The sequence below is a fragment of the Carcharhinus amblyrhynchos genome, chromosome 24 (assembly GCF_965287045.1).
Source record: "Carcharhinus amblyrhynchos chromosome 24, sCarAmb.v2.hapA, whole genome shotgun sequence".
Classification (NCBI taxonomy): Eukaryota; Metazoa; Chordata; class Chondrichthyes; order Carcharhiniformes; family Carcharhinidae; genus Carcharhinus; species Carcharhinus amblyrhynchos.
Window position 1 is genome coordinate 4,107,039 of NC_137347.1, and position 22,403 is coordinate 4,129,441.

The 22,403-nt window shown below is 43.2% G+C and overlaps 1 protein-coding gene across 5 annotated transcripts in view; it reads right to left on the minus strand.

The window, feature by feature from the left end:
* adgrb2 (adhesion G protein-coupled receptor B2) overlaps positions 1 to 22,403 on the minus strand; it is a 930,376-nt gene that overhangs the window by 843,328 nt on the left and 64,645 nt on the right. For 4 of the 5 annotated variants that reach the window (XM_080211621.1, XM_080211620.1, XM_080211619.1 and 1 more), the window contains exon 2: positions 1,267 to 1,999. The exons of the other annotated variant lie outside the window; for it this stretch is intronic. In XM_080211621.1, the coding sequence (XP_080067747.1) occupies positions 1,267 to 1,984 (718 nt within the window). In that variant the 5' untranslated portion in view covers positions 1,985 to 1,999. The remainder of the gene's footprint in view (positions 1 to 1,266; positions 2,000 to 22,403) is intronic. 5 annotated transcript variants of the gene reach the window in all.

Consider the following 22,403-nt stretch of genomic DNA (forward strand, 5'->3'; position numbering starts at 1 on the left):
GTTTCCAGTGAGAGAGAGAGACTTTTTTAAACAGCTGTGGTCAGCAACTTGATTGTTGCTCTTAATTCTAAAAATGAAATTAAAACATTGTCTTCTCTGCAAGCTTAGCTCCTACCATTTATCACAGAACTCTGTCAATCAACCTAACCAAAACCGTACACTGAAACTCCAAGGGAAACCTAAGTTTAAAACAATGCATTAATCTATTTAAACAAACAGATCCCTAGCTTAGTCATTCCCCTGCATTCTCAACATTTGAGCTACTTGCTATCAAAACAAACAGGCACCAAATAAAACAGCTGATTTTCAAACATACCTAACAAGAAACATAAGAAAAATATATTTCTTAAAGGCAGAGTATCATCACAAATCTTAGGTGTTCAGGTCAGAAAATAGGAGCTATAATGCTATAATTCTACGTCCAACGTAGGCTTCCATGTAGCAAAACTCTGTTTTGGAAATTAGGTTTGATAAGGATTTATTGCTTCATTCAGACTGGCAGTCACATGTCAATGATTTGGAATGCATTGGCCATAAGAGTCAAAGTCAAAAAAAAGCCAAAATAGCCTATGCATTCCCTTGTAAATATTACAATAAGAAACAAACTGGCGCAATCACAATATCACACCCTCCTGTAAGGGGACCCGTTAACTCAGACGGCTAGCAGGTTGTGCAGAATAACGCCAACAGCATGGGTTTTATTACTATTTCAGCTGAGGCAGACTTGTGACCTTCCTCCATGCCCCACTCCTAGGAGTAGAAGACAATAGCAAACCACTATTGACAAAAGTTGCCAAGAAAACAGTTCAGGGTGAAGCATCAGCAGAAAATGAGCCAAGGACCTGCCTTTGGGAAGAGCACAGGTGATGATAATGATAATCCTATGATCTTCCTGCGTACCGTGTTAAATTATTTGTCCTCATAACCCTAAATGAATGTGACTGATTTCAGTTTGATCCTTAATTGTCACTAATTTCATTGACACTATAATGCATATATCATAGTAAAATAATATATATATAACTATATATAAAATATATAATACATATATAATATATATAATAACAATATATAATAGTAAAAATTGATGGATGGTGGAAATCGGAGGTTGTAAGTTAATTTTGGTATTTTAATAAATGATATTCAACCAATAATAACTGCTTTCATTCCATGTATTAAGCAAACATCAGTAATTTATAACAGAAGTTAAAGAGAACTTTCAGCGAATCACACAATAAAGCTGCACAAAACAGCAATCACACTTACCAGCGTTTGAAGCAACATTCTCAACATTAAAATCATTTGCATTTCTGGAATGTAATTTTGATGCTATGAACTCATTCTTGATGAAAGGCAGTGCCGTACTTGAGTCGGACTCATTTTCATGCATGTCTGGGCACGCACATCCTGAGTAATTAATTCCACATGGTTCATAACGATTTTTGTTGCTCAAGCAGCTTTGAAACCAATGGCACAATATTCCACAGCCAAACTGACTAGAATTCTCATTATTCAGCAAAATAACCTCCAAGAGTTGAAATTCCATTGCATTTTTCCCGAGGTGTTCATTCAAAACTGATTCAGAAGTCAGACAAAATTGTACAAAATCTTTATCAAATTGTAAAAATGTAAACAAATTCCTTGTTTCACACAAGTTAACAGCATCATAATCAATGTAATCCAATGTGCTACAGGTCTGGTTCGGAATGTAGTGATCCAACTGCAGTACCATTAGAGAGGTGTGGGAGCAAATCTGCTTCACTTTATGAAACTTTAGGTAAATGGAATATTTCGTTGGATCTGGGTTTTCAATGGTCCAGAAGCAGCCAGACAAGGCTTTAGGGAATATGTCTTGTAGGGAGAATGATCTGTACAGAACTCCAGAAACCAAGGTGGAACATACGTTCTCACTGACATCAAACCCCAAAGTGAGCAGAACAAGGGACAACAACACAGATAATATCAGACGATGAGCAGTGTTCATCCTATGTCATATGTCCTGAAATGAAAAGGAATGAAAATAAAGTTATGATATAATTGTAACATAACTTAGATTTTTTTGTATTGCACAACATAATACTACATAAATGTGGCAAATAGACCTGCTGTTCTCAACACTAATTCTTAAAAAATAAAATTCTGACATTGTCTCAGAGTCAATACCACGCCTCAGTGCAAATCATTTTACTACCTTTTTCTAGCAGCACTGCAGACACCTGCAACAGACTGGCTACGAACTTCAAATCTGAAAATGCCAGGTAAACCAAAATTATAAGGAGTCAAGGTAGCATACAAAACGAGAAACTATTCCCATTGACAGAAGGCTTGAGAACCAGACGACAGCAATTTAAGACGGCTGGCAAAAGAACCAATGGCAACATAAGGAAAAACTTTTTCACATAGGGTGGTTTCGTGTGGAATGTATTACCTAAGAATATGATGGAAGCAGACACAGTTTGCGCTTTCAAAAGGACTTGGATCAGTTCAGGAAGGGAAAATATCTGTAGGGCTATGAAACTAGTTGAATTTCACTTGCAGAGAGCCACTCAAGAGTTGACAGGATGGAAACCCTTTTTCTGTATAATTATTCTACGATTCGATGTAATGCAAGAACATATCATTCTCCCCGACTTCAGTGGGCCACAATATAAAACACCTTTAAAGAGTCTTGAATACTTCTGGAAAGTAGTGTTAGATCTGGAAGATTAGCTCAAATAGACAAAAATAATAATCTCTCCCTGAACATATCACTTTCAGAGCTGGTATCTAACAAGCAAGTTGGAACCTCAAAGGGTGAAGCTGCATTCTATCACAAATAACAGAGTTGCATTCTCAGCACAGGCTATGTCATTAGCCACTATAACCCATGCAAATGATATCATAATAATCATGTTGCATGTTTATAAATAAATGAAAAGTTAGCATTTGAAGCACCACAAATAATTTATTAGCAAAGCTGCTGTGTATCTTCATATCTTGATGGAGAAATCACTTCTTTCAAATTCAACCAGGATAATGAAATAAGTGGGATGAACAGAGGTCATTGGAAATTATTGCAATTATTGATTCATTACAATGCAAAGAGTATGCTGATAAGGACACAGGGCATACATCATAGAAAGAGGCCATTTGGCTCAACCAGTCAATGCCAACCTTTATGTCCACTTGAGTTAGTGGCTATTTTTCCTCACCTAAGTGCACTGCCATAACACTCTAGTCTCTTTCCCTTCGTATGCTCGTCTAGTTTTCCCTTAAATGTACCTACGCTTTTCACTTCCAATCCATATTTTCACACTTTCTGGATAAAAAGATTTTGTGTGAATTCTGAATTGAGTATGAGTATGAAATAAGCCTCTAGACTGAGCCTCGACAACAGGTGTCAAAGTAGATAACAGCAAGCTAGTGATGAAATAAAGGAAAATATTGCTTTGAAACTAAGATGCAGCCACAATCAACAATGATACAACATCGTTCTGCTGTATGATGTGTTCCAGAATGTAAATTAAAACTTAACAACAAAGTTGTTGCTGTTGAGGAAAAAAATTAAACAAAACTCATGCCGGAAAGATGAAAGAATTTTTTTTTGCGAACTGACTAAAACGGAGGATTTGAATCTTTTTAACCTGATAATCAATACAACTTTTATGAAGCTCTTAAAGCAGCTAAGGAGGATTTTACTCGGCAAAAGATCAAACTGCTTGCACAAAGGGGGAAGTGATAAACCTGCATCTGCTGGAAAAGAATACTGAGGGAGGGATTTTCCGGCCAAGTTTGCCCCAATTTCAGAGAATCCCAACCGAGGTCAACGCAACTTTGCATGATCTGCCCCCACTCACTACAATTCCCGTGGCAGACGGGATGGGAAAATTCCGCCCTGACAGTTTAAATCATGGGAACTGAATTGAAGGCAAAATAAATCCTGAATTTAAACAGCAGTTTGACAGTTTGGATGCTTGACTGGTTGAAACTTTCTTTACGGACTTGGACATGAAATAAAACTACAGTCATGAAAGAGAATAGAGCTTGAGAGTTAAAACCTGAATAGGACAGTTCAAAGAATGTGTTGAAAGATCAACAACTTGATAACAACGTAGGACGCTATTTTCCAGCCCGCTGCACTGCTTGCTTAGCATAGCAGACCAACAAATGTCAGTGGGAGGGAAAAACGGGATTTGTGACCAGGGTCCGGCCAGTCACAATCTTCTCAGTCCATATTTTACAATGTACTCAGCCTCACGCTGTTCCCCAGTACGAAGCTGATACCATATGCAGATGGACCACTGCATCTCTTTAGCGAGCTCGGGGCTCAATTGTCCAGGACCGCTGAAGTTTCTGTCCCTGCCAGTGGAGGTCCACACCGCTGGGGGATCGTATAGTCTCCATCAACAGGGCCAAGCGTGATGGCCTTGCTGGTGGGACCAGAGACCAGGATGTCGGCAGCAGGGTTCCCCTTGGGCAGTGCCAGCCTGGCACTACCAGCCTGGTACACTGGCAGTGCCTACTGGGCACCCTGGCAGTGTCCATCAGGGATCCTGGCACTGCCAATCTGGCACAGCCAGACCAGAGGGTGGAGAGAGGAAGTAGAGGAGGGAATGGGGAGAACTCTGCATGAGGGACAAGGGTTGATGGTGTGGTCGGGGCTCGAACGCCGGGTCTGGCCATGAGGAGGCTGCTCAGGGGTCAGGCGGGGAGGGTGGCAGTCAGAGCCGCCAATGTTCGGGAGGATGTCAGGACTGGCAATCAGGAGGCCGGCCATCGGGAGGCTAGACGTTGGGAGGGCACTTGTTAACTGATCTCACAATATACTGGGAGATTGGTGCATGCACCCTGGCCCACTCAGCAGTCTTGATGCTATCCTCTCAGGTGGGATTAGGCTTTGCCCACTCCCACCACCAACACCATTCCTATGATGGACTCGGTGATACATAGAGTGCCGTAAATTAATTTAACTTGGTTCATCCAAAAATCAGGCAGGAAAAACTCCCGTATTCCAGTCCATTGGGCACTTCAGCACTTCGATTTTTTGTGGGAAAATAGCACCCATTTAAAGAAGGTTTAAAGGTTTGAAAGAAGAACAAAAGGAATTACTGAAGCCAGAGAATAAAAAGGTTTGTGACAGAGCATTTCTTTTGGTCTACAATTTATTCCAGGAAGTACTTGAAACCTCAAGGAATTGTCAAAAAACAGCAATGCTATTCAAAGTGTAATGGGAAAAAAGCCATAAAGATGGATACCTGGCATAAAAATAGCTGCCCGGCACATGAAGGGTTAAAAGACATTAAGCAGGCACTGACTTTCAATGCAGACAACTACTTGAAATTTAAACCACAGGACAGACAGTTATTTGAATTAAACATAAAAGGAACAAATACTGCAGGAAGCCAGGCACCTTAAAATATAAAGATAGTCCTGGGACAATAGGGTCTGATAGGGAGATTAGCCACAAGTAGGAACAGGAATACATAATTGCAGGAAAACTAACTATTGTATGAATAGACTGAAACTAACTCATTGATAAAGAGGAAATATATCCATTCATGGATATTGAAATGATCATGTCTGTACTTGTCCATAATGATGTGTTAAACGATGTTCACCTATTTGATTACAACGATGTGTTAACAGTGCCGGTCCACCTATTGTGTAAAGGGTATAAAGATGGACCGCTTCTACTGTATCGTTGAGAGAAGGTAGCTGCCCAGTATTGAGGAGTGCTAGTACCTTTTCTCCACAAAGCTTCATTAAATAAAACTGTATTGTTGCACCTCCAGTCTGACTCTGAAGTGGTAATTTTCCCATAACAAAAGTAAACTAAACCAATATACAGATTTCTAAACCAGGGCGTGGAAAAGCTGTCAAAACTATGCAAAATAAGAGTTTTGCTCCAATGAGTGGCAGAAAGCAAAGCCACCAGCAGTAAAGCCAATTCTCATTTGCAAGAAAGTTACAATTCCAAGAACTCATACAAACTGAACTTTAAATCCTAATTGTCACATGAGATTCGGCGTGATGGGGTAAGCCTTATAATGTAAGACAGGCTGTTTAAGGGTGGAATGTGAAAAAGGAGGAAAAGAATATTATAGTACTGCACAGAATAAGTTAGATTGTTACAATGTTATTTTTGAAAGTGCTCAATCTTTTGGGGGAGGGTGTTACGAGTGTGAGATTCTATAAGATGGTTATATTTCAAACAGTCTCTTTTAATTCAAGATAAGATGGAACATGTGACTATCTACTGGTTCTGCTCAGCAGTATGTTAATGTGACCTGGTTGCCATAGGATTGGCATTCCAAGTCAAATCCTCAATTTAATAACTGAGCACAAAGGCTGAAGTGGTTGCTCTGGCTTTGTGGATATTTACAGACTCTCATATTTATTGGCTCAAAAAATCTGGACAAAGGAAAGGAGAGAAAATAGCAGCAGAAGGTTATTCTCTGCTAAGATATCAGAGAGATTGGTGGTGGGAGTTCATCTTGTGGTCGAAATGAAGGAACCCGCAGAAATTTAAGGTCACTGGAAAATTCACCCTGACATGATCAGGAGAATGAATCACTGCTGGAAGTCAGTTCACTGTTAGAGCGACATAAAAGTGTGACAATGCTGTACTTTTAAGAAATTTGTTTTAATCATATTTTTCTGCAAGATGTTTCTAGTGGTCCCTGGCATTTTGTCGGAGACATTTTGTCTGTAGCCAGTATTTTCTGTCAGGACTGAAGCAATATAATGGATGTGGTCACGAGGTTGGGCATAGCTGCATTGATGACCTATAACAGGATTCAAGCTGCCAAAAGGAGAATGATGTCCCACTGAAGCAATGCTTCCACTATCTGGGTTGTTCATGACAAACTTTGTAGTGAAGTCTTGCGCAAGTATTCGAAGTTTAGACTATATGCTGCAGGTTCCATAACTTTGTCATCACAATGGACTAGTCCTTACCACCAACATTTTTTAAAAATTTGTAATGAGACATGAACTTCATTGGCAAGGACAGCATTTATTACTCATCACTAATTGTGAAACTTGTGGTGAGCCTCCCCTATGGACCAAATCCATGAGCTGCAGATACAGCAAGAATGCTGTTGAGTAGGAAGCTCCAGCACTTTGACCCACTGACAATGAAGAAACAACAACATGGTTCCAAGTCAGGATGCTGTACAGCTTGCAGAGGAACTCTTAAGCGGGTGATCAGATGTGCTTCCTGACCTTGTTCTTCTAGTCGGCAGAGGTGCAGATTTGGAAGGTTTTGCCAAAGGAACCTTTGCAAATTTGACACATAGGCATCCAAGGTGTAGTTGTGCTACTAGATGGGTGCCAAACAATCAAATTACTTCAGCTTGGATGACAATATTATCCTGGCTTGACTTGAATGTTGCTGGAGCTGCAGATATCCAGGCAAATGGGGAGTATTTAATTATACTCTTTTCACTTGAAGGTAATGATGTGGAGGTGCCGGCATTGGACGGGGTAAACATATAAGAAGTCTCACAACACCAAGTTAAAGTCCAACAGGTTTACTTGGTAGCAAAAGGCACTAGCTTTCGGAGTGCTGCTGCTTCGTCAGGTGAGTGGGAGGTCTATTCACAAACGGGGCATATAAAGACACCAACTCAATTTACAAACTAATGATTGGAATGAGTCTTTACAGTAATCAAGTTTTAAAGGTATAAACAATGTGAGAGGAAAGAGTGTTATGCACAGGGTAAAGAGATGTGTATTGTCTCCAGACAGGACAGTTGGTGAGATTTTGCAAGCCCAGGCAAGTCATTATGGGGGTTACGGATAGTGTGACAAGAACTCAAAATCCTGGCTGAGGCCATCCACATGTGTGTAGAACTTGGCTCTGCTCAGCGACTCTGCGCTGTCGTGTGTCATGTAATTCAAGAACTTTCAACCCTTACATCTGCAATGGAGGGTCTTTTTGGGTAATTTCCAACTGTCTTCAATTCGGGTGCACTTATCAAAGGCCAGAACGCGTTTCTTTAGTTTTCATGCTTTCGGGATTTTGTGATCTATGCTTCACTGCCACCGTGTCACAAGGCTGTTTGGTATCTCACTAAGAGATCTGGGGCTTGTATGGTTGAACATACTGTTTAATAATAATTCAAAGCTTTATACATCTCTACGGTACAGTCCTGCATGGGTGCTGTCTCCATGATGGCATCATCCAGATTTTTGCACATACAGTCTGCTATCACATGACTTTCTAATCATACCATGGAAAATGCTGTTTCCCCAGTCCCACATTAACCCTTGGTATGCCCGAATACCTTTATATTACAGCCTCCTGCTCCAGGACTGGTCTGAATTCACCAAGAATCTAAATACTCATTTAAGCATGCTTTGATCTTTCCTACCTTTCTATTTCTGTTCTTGCAGTCAGATGGTACTAGGAGTATTTCAGATAATTGCACCTTTGTGGTCCTAATTTATTACTATCTCCCTAGCTCCTGAAAGTTTGACGATAAAACCTAAATTCATGCCCTCTCTATGTCACTAGTACCAACATGCACCATAATATCTGGTTTGTTTCCTTATCCTTACAGAATAACCCATATGTTCTCTTTGATGTTCTTTATCCTGAAACCAGAACTTCTTGTGAGACTCAAAATAATGGTTACAGAGATAGCTTCCCGTCCCCCTAACCGTGAAATCTCTTATAATTACTGCATCTCAGTGGCACAGTGGCTCGATAGTACTGCTGCTTCACAGTGCCAGGGTCCCAGCTTGGGCCATTTTGCAGAGTCTGCATATTCTCTGAGTCTGCTATTCAGGAGACCTGGGATCAGAGCAGGTGGGAGCGGTCAAGGAAGATATTGGGAGGCCGGTGATGTGGGCAGGGAAGGCAGGGCGGGGGGGAGGTGCGGGGGGTGGGGGGGGGGGAGGGGGGGGGGAAGGTGCGGTGCAGTGCACATGCACCAATCTCTCTACTGACAAATCAGTGCATGCACAGTGACCTGCTCAGCGCACGAGATTAGGCCGCTTCTCCCTTACCAACAGGAATCCTTGGCATACTCTGTGAAGATGTGGAGATGCCAGTGTTGGACTGGGGCAAACACAGTAAGAAGTCTCACAACACCAGGTTAAAGTCCAACCAATTTATTTGATAGAAAACTCACAAGCATTCGGGGTTTGCCCCTTTGTCAGGTGAATGGAGAGTTCTGGCCTCAGACAGAGCATATAACAGCACACAGTTTACCGATTACTGATTAGAATGCGAGTCTTTACAACTAACCTGCTATTCAAATCTTAAAGATGCAGACAATGTGAGTGGAAAGAGCATTAGGCATAGGTTAAAGAGACATGTATTGTCTCCAGACAGTACAGTAAGTGAGGTTTTTGCAAACCCAGGCAAGTCATGGGGGTTATAGATAGTGCGACATGAACCCAAGATTCCGGTTGAGACCGTCCTCATGTGTGCGGAACTTGGCTACCAGTCTCTGCTCAGCGACTCTGCGCTGTCATGTGTCATGAAGGCCCCCTTGGAGAATGCTTACCCGTTCTCCAAGGCGGTCATCTGTAACCCCCATGACTTCCCTGGGTTTGCAAAACCTCACTTACTGTACAGTCTGGAGACAATACTCATATCTTTAAACTATGCCTAATGCTCTTTCCACTCACATTGTCTGCATCTTTAAGACTTGAATAGCAGGTTAGTTGTATAGACTCACATTCTAATCAGTAATCTGTAAACTGTGTGTGCTGTTATATGCTCTGTCTGAGGCCAGAACTCCCCATTCACCTGACGAAGGGGCAAACCCCGAAAGCTTGTGAGTCTTCTATCAAATAAATTGGTTGGACTTTAACCTGGTGTTGTGAGACTTCTTACTATGTACACCCTGTGAAGCACAGAGAGCCGGAAATTCATTCAACTGCGTGCACACAAAAAACAGGCAGAAGTAGCTCCCATTTTTCTGCCCATTGAGCACTTAGTTTCTTCTTAGGAAAATCAATGCCCCTCCTCCTCCCCGCCCACCCCATATCTTTTAGGAGTAAAACTCTTAGCTTGGATGCAGTCGTCTTTAACTGTAGGATCTTACTTTGAAAGGCTAGCAGACAAAGCCAGGGTATTTACAAATCAACATGTTTATTTACTGGGGAAATGTTGAAAACTAAACAATGAGTTTTTTGATGGAGACAGTATGTCTGCAGCTCGCAATAAGGAGTTTAAATTATTCATGCAGTTTCCAAGAACAAAGGGAAGGTTTGGGAATTGAAGCTAATTAGTTTAAATTTCTGTCTGGATTTACACCAGGTATATCACATTCCTTTGGAAATAGGTTATCCAGGGAGTTACCCTGTTGTTTTGGGTTGTCTATGTTTTCTTAGAAAGTGTCAGCTCATATTTGAAAGGCATTGGAGTCAAAAGGGACTGCCAGCAGCTGGTGCTTTGAAGCAGCTGGCAGAAATAGCAGAGGACTATCAGGTGCTACGGCTTGTTCACGATTTGAACGAAACAAAAATGCAGCCAGACCTATGCCCAAACTGGGAAATCCACAATCATGAGGTGTTGAAGGAGAGTTGAGAAGTTCACCTGAGAGCTATACATTGGTTTGTTCCCAGAGGTAAAGGAGCTCTCAAAATCCAGTAACGTACAGAGGAACTCGTGGCTGGAAGTAAAGGGAGAACAGGGAATGTTCTGTTGTGATTTTAGTATTTACAGTATAAATGATTACAAAATAAAGCATTATTTAATCAAGGGGCGATTCTTCAGGGCCACCAACCTGTATGGATTCAATGATGGCCTGTTGAACTGGATGAGAGAGCCAAATCAGGATTCTTGTTAGATATCAAACCTGTTGCAAGTCCCCCAGCTCACTGCGCCTGGACCAATCAGAGCAGGCGAGAACCTGATCACAATTGATTTAAATACATTTGCATGTCATTACCGGGTTTCAAGCTGGATGCTCTTACCTCCCAGTAAGCTTGCATCCTCCCAGCTAGAAATCCTCCTGGTCCCGACAATCAGGGACCAGGCACCGTGGAGCCCGTGGTAGAAGGAAAGGAGGTAAGTACTGCGTCCAATTGTGCCCATGGGTTCCTCTGTTGCCGCCAGACTGCATAAGTGGGGGAACCATCATGGCATCTGGAGGTCTAGGGGGCTCAGGCCGGAGGGAAGGAGTTGACTTTAGGGCTCTCCTTCAGGGTGGGCTCTCATGGCTGAACCACTGCTTGTCACCCTGGAAAACTTAGAAATCACTCCTAAGATGATGACTTCAGGTACCTTTCTGCTCAAAATCTTTATTACTGTCTGCATTCTGTAAAACCTTTGAAGTGGCCTTGGCTTATTAAAGCCCATGCCCCCTGAACATCTGGAAACCTTCAAAATGACAGTAACATTTTATTCTACAGTAGGCATTGCCCTTGGCTGATTTCAGGGTGTTACCAAACCTCTTTTGAAGTGCTTTGAATGACAGGAGCCGTCAATTTCACCCGGAAGATCCCTTTATTTTCTCTCATAAATCCAAGCTGCTCTGAAACCTCTTTGAAATGCTGTGATGGAAAGGCACCTTCAATTTCAATAGGGAGATTCCCCTTCCTTGCTTGAATGAGCCCCAACAGCTTTGAAAGCTCTTAGAACTGCTTTGATTGACAGATTCAGCACAGATCAAAGAGGTGATGTGATCTGCTCTGAAGCTATCAAGGCCAAGGTTTGTTTACACAAGGAACTAACTGATGGTCTATTCCCTTCTAAAAGCTTTCTGACTGATAGTTCCAGAACAGAATAATCAGTTCATGCCAAATTAAGCCGAAAGTGCTTCTTTTCTCACACCTCTTCTGTTTGAGCAATTTCTTAAACATTTTTTTTCAAGTCTCTTGATTCTTCCTAGGAAGCATATATGCTTTCTAATACAACTTTCCTTTCCATTAGCCTGCAAAGCTTCTCACTGAACCCATGAGTTTAATATTATGGCCTTTGTCTCTAACTGTGTTTTTTAACGCTGCCCAAGCTTCAAGATTGTATAGGTTGGGGTTTTATCTTTGAAATGGAAGAGGCTGAGGGAAGATTCAGTTGAAGTACATAAAATAATGAGGGGCCTTGTCAGAGTGGAAACGGAAGGACCTATTTGTAAAGCAGAGGTATCACCAGGGGCATAGATTAAAAGTGATAGACTGAAGGATTAAAGGGGGCTTCAGGGGAAATTATTTTAACCAGAATGTGCGGGAGGAAACAAGGGGCTGTGGAGGGTAGAGGTAAAAAGCTTTTAAAACATGTGGTGCATGGATATCACCAAAAGTATCATCTACAGCACTATAGACAAGTGCTGAAAAATGAATCTTTCAGCAGGCAAACATCTGATGGGCTGATTGGCTGCTCCTCTGCTATTACTTCTGAGAAATCTATAGCCAGACTCCTCACTTCATCCAATGAGCCCTCAGAAGGACCACTAATGTCAGTTAAATAAGACATTAAAACAATTTTTGATATATGAAATGAGAATGCAAAAACCAGTCCATTTAAACATTGGTTTTTGTTGTAGCTACCTTGGATTTGAAATTGACCCTTAAGTTACGACAATACCATGGTTCCTATATGTGACAACTGTTAATTACAGCACCAGACTTTTTCTACATGATTTTGCTTTCTTCTCACCAATGCTTGCCTTATTAAGAACAGTTATTAATACTTAAAGGTAATTCATTGTGTTATAATCCAGATCAGAAATTCCTACATTGTTTACTTTGAATTTGGCACAAGTAAGCATAAGGTGCTTCGCTCCAGGTATGATTCAACTGACTCACCAGGAAGCTTTTATCAAACAAAGTTTATTTAAGAACACAATTAACATATAATAAGAAAAAAAACTTTTACCAATTACAAAGTAAGACAACCATGATATTGTATAAGTCTTAGTAGCTAAACAACCCCATAAACACTCACCTATTCTAGGCTTCGCACAGAAAGCAAGTATCTCACTTGATGCTGCATTTTTCAGCTTTGTAAACTTGTTGTGGATCAGTCCTTTGGATGGGGAATTGAAGCATTAAGGTTAGGTTGATTGGCCATGATAAGAAATCGCCCCTTTGTGTCTTGGATGTGTAGGTTAGATGGATCAGCAGGTAAATGTGTAGAGATATGGGGGTACGGCCTGGGTGGGATTGTGGTCGGTGCAGACTCAATGGGCCGAAGGGCCTTGAATATAAAAGTAGGGAGGTCTTGCTGCAGCTGTATAGGGCACTGGTGAGGCCGCAGCTGGAGTACTGTGTGCAGTTTTGGTCGCCGTACTTACGCAAGGATATTTTGGCCTTGGAGGGAGTGCACAGGAGGTTTACTAGGCTGATGCCGGAGTTGAGGGGGTTGAACTATGAGGAGAGGCTGAATAAACTAGGCTTGTACTCGTTAGAGTTTAGAAGAATGAGGGGAGATCTCATTGAGACATATAAGATGTTGAATGGGACGGATAGCATAGAGGTGGAGAGGCTCTTCCCGCTCAGAAAGGACAGTAGGACTAGAGGGCACAGCCTCAGGATAAAGGGGGGCGGTTTAGAACGGAGTTGAGGAGGAACTTCTTCACTTAAAGGATGGTGAATCTCTGGAATTCTCTGCCCGTTGAAGTGGTGGAGGCTGCCTCGCTCAATATTTTTAAGACGCGGGTTGATAGGTTTTTGATAGGCAAGGGGATTAAGGGTTATGGGGAGAGGGCGGGAATGTGGAACTGAGCCACGACAGATCAGCCATGATCTTATTGAATGGCGGGGCAGGCTCGAGGGGCTAGATGGCCTACTCCTGCTCCTATTTCTTATGTTCTTATGTTCTTATGTTTTCTGCACTGTAGGGATTCTATTCTATTCTATTCCCAGTCTGGAACTTCCAGCACACATCAAGAGACAGAGACACAACTTGCCTCCAGCTTCTAGCTAGCCAGCTTCCAACAGCAGAATTTCCAACACCAGGAGAAAGACAAAAAAGCACTGCTTTCAACCTGTAGTCCAAACTGCTTCTGCCAAAAAGAAAGCAAAACCCTTGGATTTCTCTTGTGAAGCAAAACTGTCCATAGGTATCTGACCTGTCAATTATTCGCATATCAAACCCCAGGCAGCAATTCCAAAAGGACCATAAAACTTCAGGACATTGCATTAGGCCAAATTAAAAATAAACATTGCTTCAATTATCCTGCTTCAGCAATCATAAAAGATACTAGCACAGACAGCACGGCATCAGAACAAAAATGCCAGGCCTGCTTAAAAACCTGCAGAGACACATAATTAAAATATATTTCTTAAATGCACAGTATCATCACAATTGGCACTCTGGAACATTATGCGGACATGATAAGTGCTATTCAAGAATGCGCGTCCTTCTTTCATGGTTTTCTCATCAAATTCGTCATCCAGGAAGGAGATGGTGAGTAGCTGGTCAATAGGAGATATGCAAGGGCTGCTGTTGGGGTAACACACCCTCCCTGTGTGGAGAGTGTTCGCCTTCCAATAATGATCTGAGACTGGTAATTTATGAGGCATTACATGTGCCATTCTATATCTTTGCTTATTACACAAAAACTCAAAATCCATGTGCATTGTGCCACATTCCGGTTCCTGTGCCAGGTACAACTTTAGAAATACATCTCATGCTCTTATCATGGGTACATATAAAGATGGAATCATTGAGATTGAATTCTATTTGGGAAAAGTGCAAGTTTGATTCAGTGATATCACATATTTTACATGTGCATTATGTGTAATATTTACATAGTCTTATAATGAACTAACATTTTGGGGTGCAATTCAATTATAGTTTTCAATGAGTTTTTCTGGGATCTTGCTGCAGTTGAGACTGTTAGAAGTAATTACATAATTATAGACCACAAAGATTGGTTTTATAAAAGGTCTAAGATCAAATGCTTGTTTCATTAATGTGAGACTGTGACATTCTTCCTTTAGTGAATCTCAAAGAAGGTAGTTATGGAACTGTTCTTGAATGTCAACTGAACAACTGATCGCTGATTCAAGAGCCTCATATACTTAGCAGGTTTGGCCTGACATGAATCACATGGGGCAGTTTTTTCACTTTGAAAGTCGTTGGACATGATCATACCAGCTCATCCACAGGACGATTGGTGAGGTGAGTCAGTAAGATATTGCGAGAGGTGAAAGGTTGGGCAGAATTTTCTCAGAAAAATTCTAAGCATCAAACGGGCAAGAAAATATGAGGTTTTCTTGGCTGTTTCTCCAGTGAGGTAAGTAATTTAAGTCACTGTGCAATACAGAGGTCGCAATGTGATTCCCGCTGGTAGAGGGAGTAGGCCAGCCTATTCACTCCAGGAAGCTGCTTGCAGACTGCTAGGCATGGTGCCCCAATCTCCCAGTAAATTGTTTACACAGTCTACTGGGAGATCCAACAACCAATCTGCCTCCTCCCCCATAACAGACATTGAACATAAGAACATAAGAAATAGGAGCAGGAGTAGGCCATCTAGCCTTCGAGCCTGCCCCGCCATTCAATAAGATCATGGCTGATCTGTCGTGGCTCAGTTCCACTTTCCTGCCCTCTCCCCATAACCCTTAATCCCCTCGCTTATCAAAAACCCATCAACCCGCGTCTTAAAAATATTTAGCGAGGCAGCCTCCACCACTTCAACGGGCAGAGAATTCCAGAGATTCACCACCCTTTGAGTGAAGAAGTTCCTCCTCAACTCCGTTCTAAACCGCCCCCCCTTTATCTTGAGGCTGTGCCCCCTAGTCCTACTGTCCTTTCTGAGCGGGAAGAGTCTCTCCACCTCTATCCTATCCATCCCATTCATCATCTTATACGTCTCAATGAGACCTCCCCTCATTCTTCTAAACTCTAACGAGTACAAGCCTAGTTTATTCAGCCTCTCCTCATAGCTCAACCCCCTCAACTCCGGCATCAGCCTAGTAAACCTCCTCTGCACTCCTTCCAAGGCCAAAATATCCTTGCGTAAGTGCGGCGACCAAAACTGCACACAGTACTCCAGCTGCAGCCTCACCAGTGCCCTATACAGCTGCAGCAAGACCTCCCTACTTTTACATTCAATCCCCCTCGCTATGAAGGCCAGCATCCCATTCGCCTTCCTGACCACCTGCTGCACCTGCAGGCTGGGTTTTTGCGACTCATGCACAAGGACCCCGAGGTCCTTCTGCACTGTCGCATGCTGCAGTTTTTGGCCACATAAGTAATAGTCCTTCCTACTATTATTCCTACCAAAGCGGACCACCTCGCACTTGCCAACATTAAATTCCATTTGCCAGTTCCTGGCCCATTCGCCCAGCCTATCTAGATCCTTCTGCAGACTCTCCACACCCTCCGCGCAATTTGCCGTTCCACCAATCTTGGTGTCATCAGCAAATTTCGACACCATACACTCAGTTCCCTCCTCCAGATCATCTATATAAATGGTAAATAGCTGAGACCCCAGCACCAACCCCTGGGGCACTCCATTGCCCCACAACCTCCTCCATGGCCCCCTCACCTCGACTGCCACCACCATCCCTATGGACCCCTCCTCCGATCACCATCCCCACGACCCCCCGACGAAAGCCCCGATCACTAACCCCAATGCCCGATCACCAGCCCCAATCAAACACCTGATGCAGAGTTCACCCACTCAATTCTCTCGAATGGAACTCCCATCCCAACCCTGCCCCCATCAGCCCCGCATGTCAAGCTTTGCTCTCTTAGGCACTGTAAGAAGTCTCACAACACCAGGTTAATGTCCAACAGGTTTATTTGGTAGCAAACGCCACTAGCTTTTGCAGCGCTGCTCGTCAGGTGAGTGGCAAGTGACCTCTTAGGCACTGCCAGTGTGCCAGGCTGATACTGCCCAGCCCTGACCCCAGCCACCACCAAGGGGGCTTCAATAGCTCCATTCCCACTGGCTTGGCCATCACAACTGGTCCCTATTTGTGGGCACCATTTATGATCCTCGGTAGTGAGGACTTCCATCAACAAGATTTGTAAGGTAATTGAGCCTGGACTAATGTGTCCCAGGCTCACTAATTATATCAAAGTTAATAAATATTTAAGTCAGCCTTACGCCTTTCCCTCATGGGGAGAGGGGTTGATTGGTAGGGATGGTAATTGGCGGGTGGGGGAGAACTCTGCAGGGGTAGCGATCGGGGGGGAAGGTGCAGTGGGAACTCTGCAGAAGCTGCGATCGGCGGGGGAAAAGGGTGACACGAGAACTCCCAGTGCACTGGGAGATTAGGGTGCTTACATAATACCTTCCCAAGTAGCAGCTGGTTTCACCAGCAAGATTAGGCTGAGTCTCCACCCCTCCCACCAGTGAGAATCATATCTGGATTGTTTTTAACTAAGTGTCAGGTGATTGTGACTGGGGCTTGCCCAAAGAAAATTGGCACAATTCTCTCCTGTTTTCTCATTCATTTGAGGAGAATGTGCAAACTCCACAAAGACAGTAACTCAAGCCAGGAATCGAATCCAGGTCCCTGGCTTTGTGAAGCAGCAGTACTAACTACTACACCACTGTACCACCTGTAAATACTGTGGCAACAAGATCAGGTCAGATTCTGGGAATTCTGTGGCAAGTAACTCACTACCCAACTCCCCAAAGCTTTTCCACCATTTAAAAGACACAAATCAGAAGTGTGATAGTATACCCCCCATTCACCAGGACAACAACTCCAGCTCCAACACTCAAGAAGCTCAACACCATCCAGGATACTGCAGCCCACTTGATTAGCATCCCTTAAAACATTCATTCTCTCCATCACCAATGCACAGTGGCAGCAATATGTGTCTTCTAAAAGTTGCACTGCAACAACTCACAAACATTTCTTCAACATCTTCCAAACCCGCAAGCTTTACCACCTTGTTGGACAAGGGCAGCAAATGTATGAGAACACCACCACCTGCAAGTTCCCCCCACCAGGCAATGCACCATCCTCATGTGAGGATTGTATCACCATTCCTTCACTGTTGCTGGGTCCAAATTCTGAAATTGTATTATGGATGTACCTATACCACATTGACTGCAATAGTTCAAGAAGGCAGTTACCAGCATTTTCTCAAGGGAAATTAGAGATGGGCAACAAACCTGGTCTAGCCAGCTAAGTCCACATCCCTAAAAGTATTTTAAAAATCTAGACTCTAAAATCACCAGCAATCTGTAACTTGAAGATGAAATCAAAACACACATCCACAAAAGATGCAGTAGTATGTCCAACCTGAGGAAGAGGTCCTGGAGTGTTCCAATTCCATCAGTGTACACCCAATGCTAAGCCAAACAAGTCAGCCCTGATAGTCCACATTCATCAGATAGATGATGACCTTATTTATCCCCAAATAACTTCTATACAGTAAATTGGGCACTGGGTCACATCTCAACAACCAGGACAACTGCAAGCAAGAAACTAAGAAGGCAATATTGACATAGCCGACTGCAATACAGTTGCTGACAATCATGACTTCTGGAGGCTGACTTTTTGAAAGAGCATTGGAAGAGGCAAACAGAAACAAAGAGCTCAGCTGGCTGAGAGGAGGGTCCAAAGAAAACAGAGGCCAGTGAGTCATGCACTTTCTCAGCCTACTGCCTTGCTCTGCAGTGAATGCAGCATATCAGAGTGGGGAATCTGAGTCACACCAGGCAATATGTAAGACAGAGTTGACCACCATGGCACAAATCATTGTCTTACAAGACAGAAGGCTGCCTTAACAGTCTAATATGTGAAAGAACCAACCGATTCAACAACAGCTTTTTCCCTGCTACCTTCAGACTTTTGAATGGACCTACCTTGCATTAAGTTGATCTTTCTCTACACCCTAGCTATGACTGTAACGCTATATTCTGCACTCTCTCGTTTTCTTCTCTATGAACGATATGCTCTGTCAGTATAGCGTGTAAGGAACAATACTTTTCAATGTATGCTAATACACGTGACAATAATGAATCAAATCAAATGAAAAGAACGCGATTCTCCCATCCCACTGCGCTGCTTTTGTAGCACAGTGGACGGAGGGACTTGAGTGCAGGCCGTTTTGTGGGCTCGTCGTTGGGTGCCACAACCTCCACGAGTCTCCAGGCCCCAGATTTCTGGCGTAATCAGCTCTGTGCCAGAAATCGGCGTTCAGTTGAATAATTATGTAAATAGGTGTTTTCATCTATTTTAAATCTCATTAACAGGCCTAGGACTGAAATCTCCAGGCCCGCTAGTGTCTGTCCCCACCCCCCACCTCCCTCTCTCTCTGCCAGGAGTGGTTCAATCCAGCAGCATTTAGTATAGCTCCCCACTTGTGGGAAAAAGGAGGCTCGGCCCTGTTGAAGTGAAGGGGAGCCATTGAGGCCCTTCAGAGGGTCAGGCACTAGGAGGGAAGTACCCCCTGGGCATTGCCAGCCTGGGCTGCCAGCACTACCCAAAGGGCACCTTGGCACTGCCCACTGAACGATGTCAAATGGACAGGCCCTAGCGGAGGCGGGCCTCTGGGAAGAGATTGGTGGGGGTGGGGAGGTCCCGCTGTTGCTCTGCAATTGGGCTGAATGACAGAGGAAGGGAGGCCAGTGATTGGGTCTGAGCATCAGGATAGGGGGTGGGGTTCAGCCTGCCAGGGGGTTCAGGGCTGTGGGGGGGGGAGGGGCGCATGGGGAACAGAACTGCAAGATGGGGGGGAGGGGGTATATTCAAACCTGTGGTTTAAAAAGAGGCCCTCAAACAAAGAAAATTCCCCAATATCAACATTCTAGGGATTACCATTGACCAGCCACAAAAATGGTGTGGCTACAAGTGCAGATCAGAGACTAGGAATCCTGCAGCAAGTCACTCATCTCCTAACTCGGCTGTGCACAATCTACAAGGCACAAGTCAGAAGTGTGATGGAATGCTCTGCATTTGCTTGGATTAGCGCAGCTCCAACAAAAATCAAGAAGCTGAACACCATCCAGGACAAAGCAGCCCACTTGATTGGCACCCCATCCCCAAACATTTACTCCATCCGTCACCAACGCACAGGAGCAACAGTGTAAACCATCTACAAGATGCAGTGCAGGAATTCATCAAAGCTCCTTAAACAGCAGCTTCCAAACCCACGACCGCTATCATCCACAAGTCCAAGGGGCAGCAGACATGGGAACACCACCACCACTAGGGAAGTTCCCCAGAAGCTACTCACAATACTGACTGGGAAATATATTGTTGTTCCTTCACTGTTGCTGGGTCAAAATCCTGGAACTACCTTCCTAACAGCACTGTGGGTGTAGCTACACCAAAAGGGCTGCAGAGGTTCAAGAAGACAGTTCACCCCAACCTTCACAAGAGCAATTAGGCTCGGGTAATGAATTCTGACCTGGTCAATGAAGACCACATCCCATGAATAAATTTTTCAAAAATTCCATGTAATTCAGTATACGTGCCAAGTCAGAAATGATATTCCAGGTACATAATGTATTAAGGTTCTTAGTTTGCTCAGCACAATTTAAGGAAGTGAAAAATTGTGACTAGATTATTTGGAAAATCTACAAAATAAAATGGACTTTTAAGACTAGTTGTACTGCAATTAAGTAGCTGGAAATACTGCCAATGCTGTTCATTTAACATAATGCTTGCTAGTTTTCTTTTTCAAATTATTAGTTCAGCGAACTGTAACTAAAGCAAATTGTCATATGAGATACTGATTTCATGCAAATGACAAAATATCAATGTTTCACCAGGGATTGCACATGTCCCATGGAAACAGAGATACAAACACAATTAGCTTACAAAAACCTAATATTATTAAGCAACCTCTGAATCATTTACACAAAAATAAGTTAGTCCAGTACCAGAATCCAATGTTAGTCAGCAAGCCCAGGGGTGAGAAGTGAATGATATTTGCTGCGAGTTGGGATACAAACGGCCGAGTTTTGCATGAGCTCAAATTTATGGAGTATGCAAGGTGGGAGAGGGAAGCTGGCCAATGGAACATCATACTTGTGGAGTATAGAAGAAGTAAGGACATGGATTGAGGAGCATCGTGTAGATGAAAAGCAAGTGGACTCCAAAGAAAATGAGTCAAAGTTAAAGTTTATTTATTAGTCAAAAGTAAAGCTGACATTAATACTGCAATGAAGTTACTGTGAAATTCCTCTTGTCGCCAGTCAGGCACCTGTTCAGATCAACGCACCTAACCAGCACATTTTTCAGAATGTGGGAGGAAACCGGAGCACCCAGAAAAAACTCATGCAGAGATGGAGAAAATGTGCAAACTCCACACAGAGTGACCCAAACTGGGAATCGAATCCAGGTCTCTGGCGCTGTGAGACAGCAGTGCTAACCACTGTTCCATCATGCAGGAGAGCAAGATAACCCATTGCAGATAATTCTCTGGCTATGACTGAATAGGTAGGAATGAAAAAAGAAGTCTGACAATTGAGGGAACACATTGAAGCAGGAGGGTGTAGCCAACCATGTCAATGATTGCAAAGTCTCAAAGGTTAAGCAGGGGGATACTTACCACAATAAGAATCACATCGGAAGTGAAACAATATCAAACGAATGTATAATACAAAAAATATAAAAGCACTACGCACTTCAGTAGTTACAATTCTTAAATATTTACCAGATAAGCGGGGAAAGTGTCTCGAAAGTTGGGCTAAAAAATGTGGGTGAAGGACTAATGAATTCATAAATATCAGAAAATAAATGGTCAATTTTTTGTTTATTGTTTATATACTCTTAATTGCCACAGTTCAATTAAACAGAGAAGATTGTGGGAGCAATTTTGAGCCTGCACTGTCTATTTGCAGGAATGGTGGCATATGATCGAAATCCAGAGAGGCTGATTCACACCGGTGAGTTTTTGAATTCCAATTTTCCAGGCCCCTTGTCAGCGGAGTGGCCTGAAAGATGCTGCGGGACTGCAGAAAGCCTATTTTAATACATTAGCATGTCATCAGCAAGCAATCTCCTGGGATGCCCCTCCTCACCAGATATTCAGTGAGTACCGACATGACATAACACCAGTGCCACTTGCAACAGGTTTACAGAAATGTGAGCCTGGCACTTTCATCTCTGAGGGGGGATTCAGAGGTGAGCACTCAGGCAGCCAGTAGTTTCAACAGGTACACTATTCAGGGGCACTGGAGAGATCTCAGGGGACATGGATAGTAGGATGACCTGAAGGCTGGAGGTGAGAGTCCCAGAATTGCCATTTCAGGGGAGGAATCAGGAGGAGTCATATGCAAGCCTTATCTAGCCTTCATGTCAGGGTGTCCCTTGCTTTAAAGAGGATCTGAAGGTTAGTATGCAGGCTTCACGTGTCCTCCTTCCTGGGTTTCTGTCCATATTGCAGTTGAGGGATTGCCCTTCCTTAGTTGGGGCTGGCAAGTGGGTAGGAGGGACATAGCACTGCCATTTTCACACTCCACATGGATGAGGTGCCAGATGAGGGTAGTGGCATGAACAGATATGGAGGAGGTTCTTTGGGTGAACACAGTGAAATTTATTGACAAACA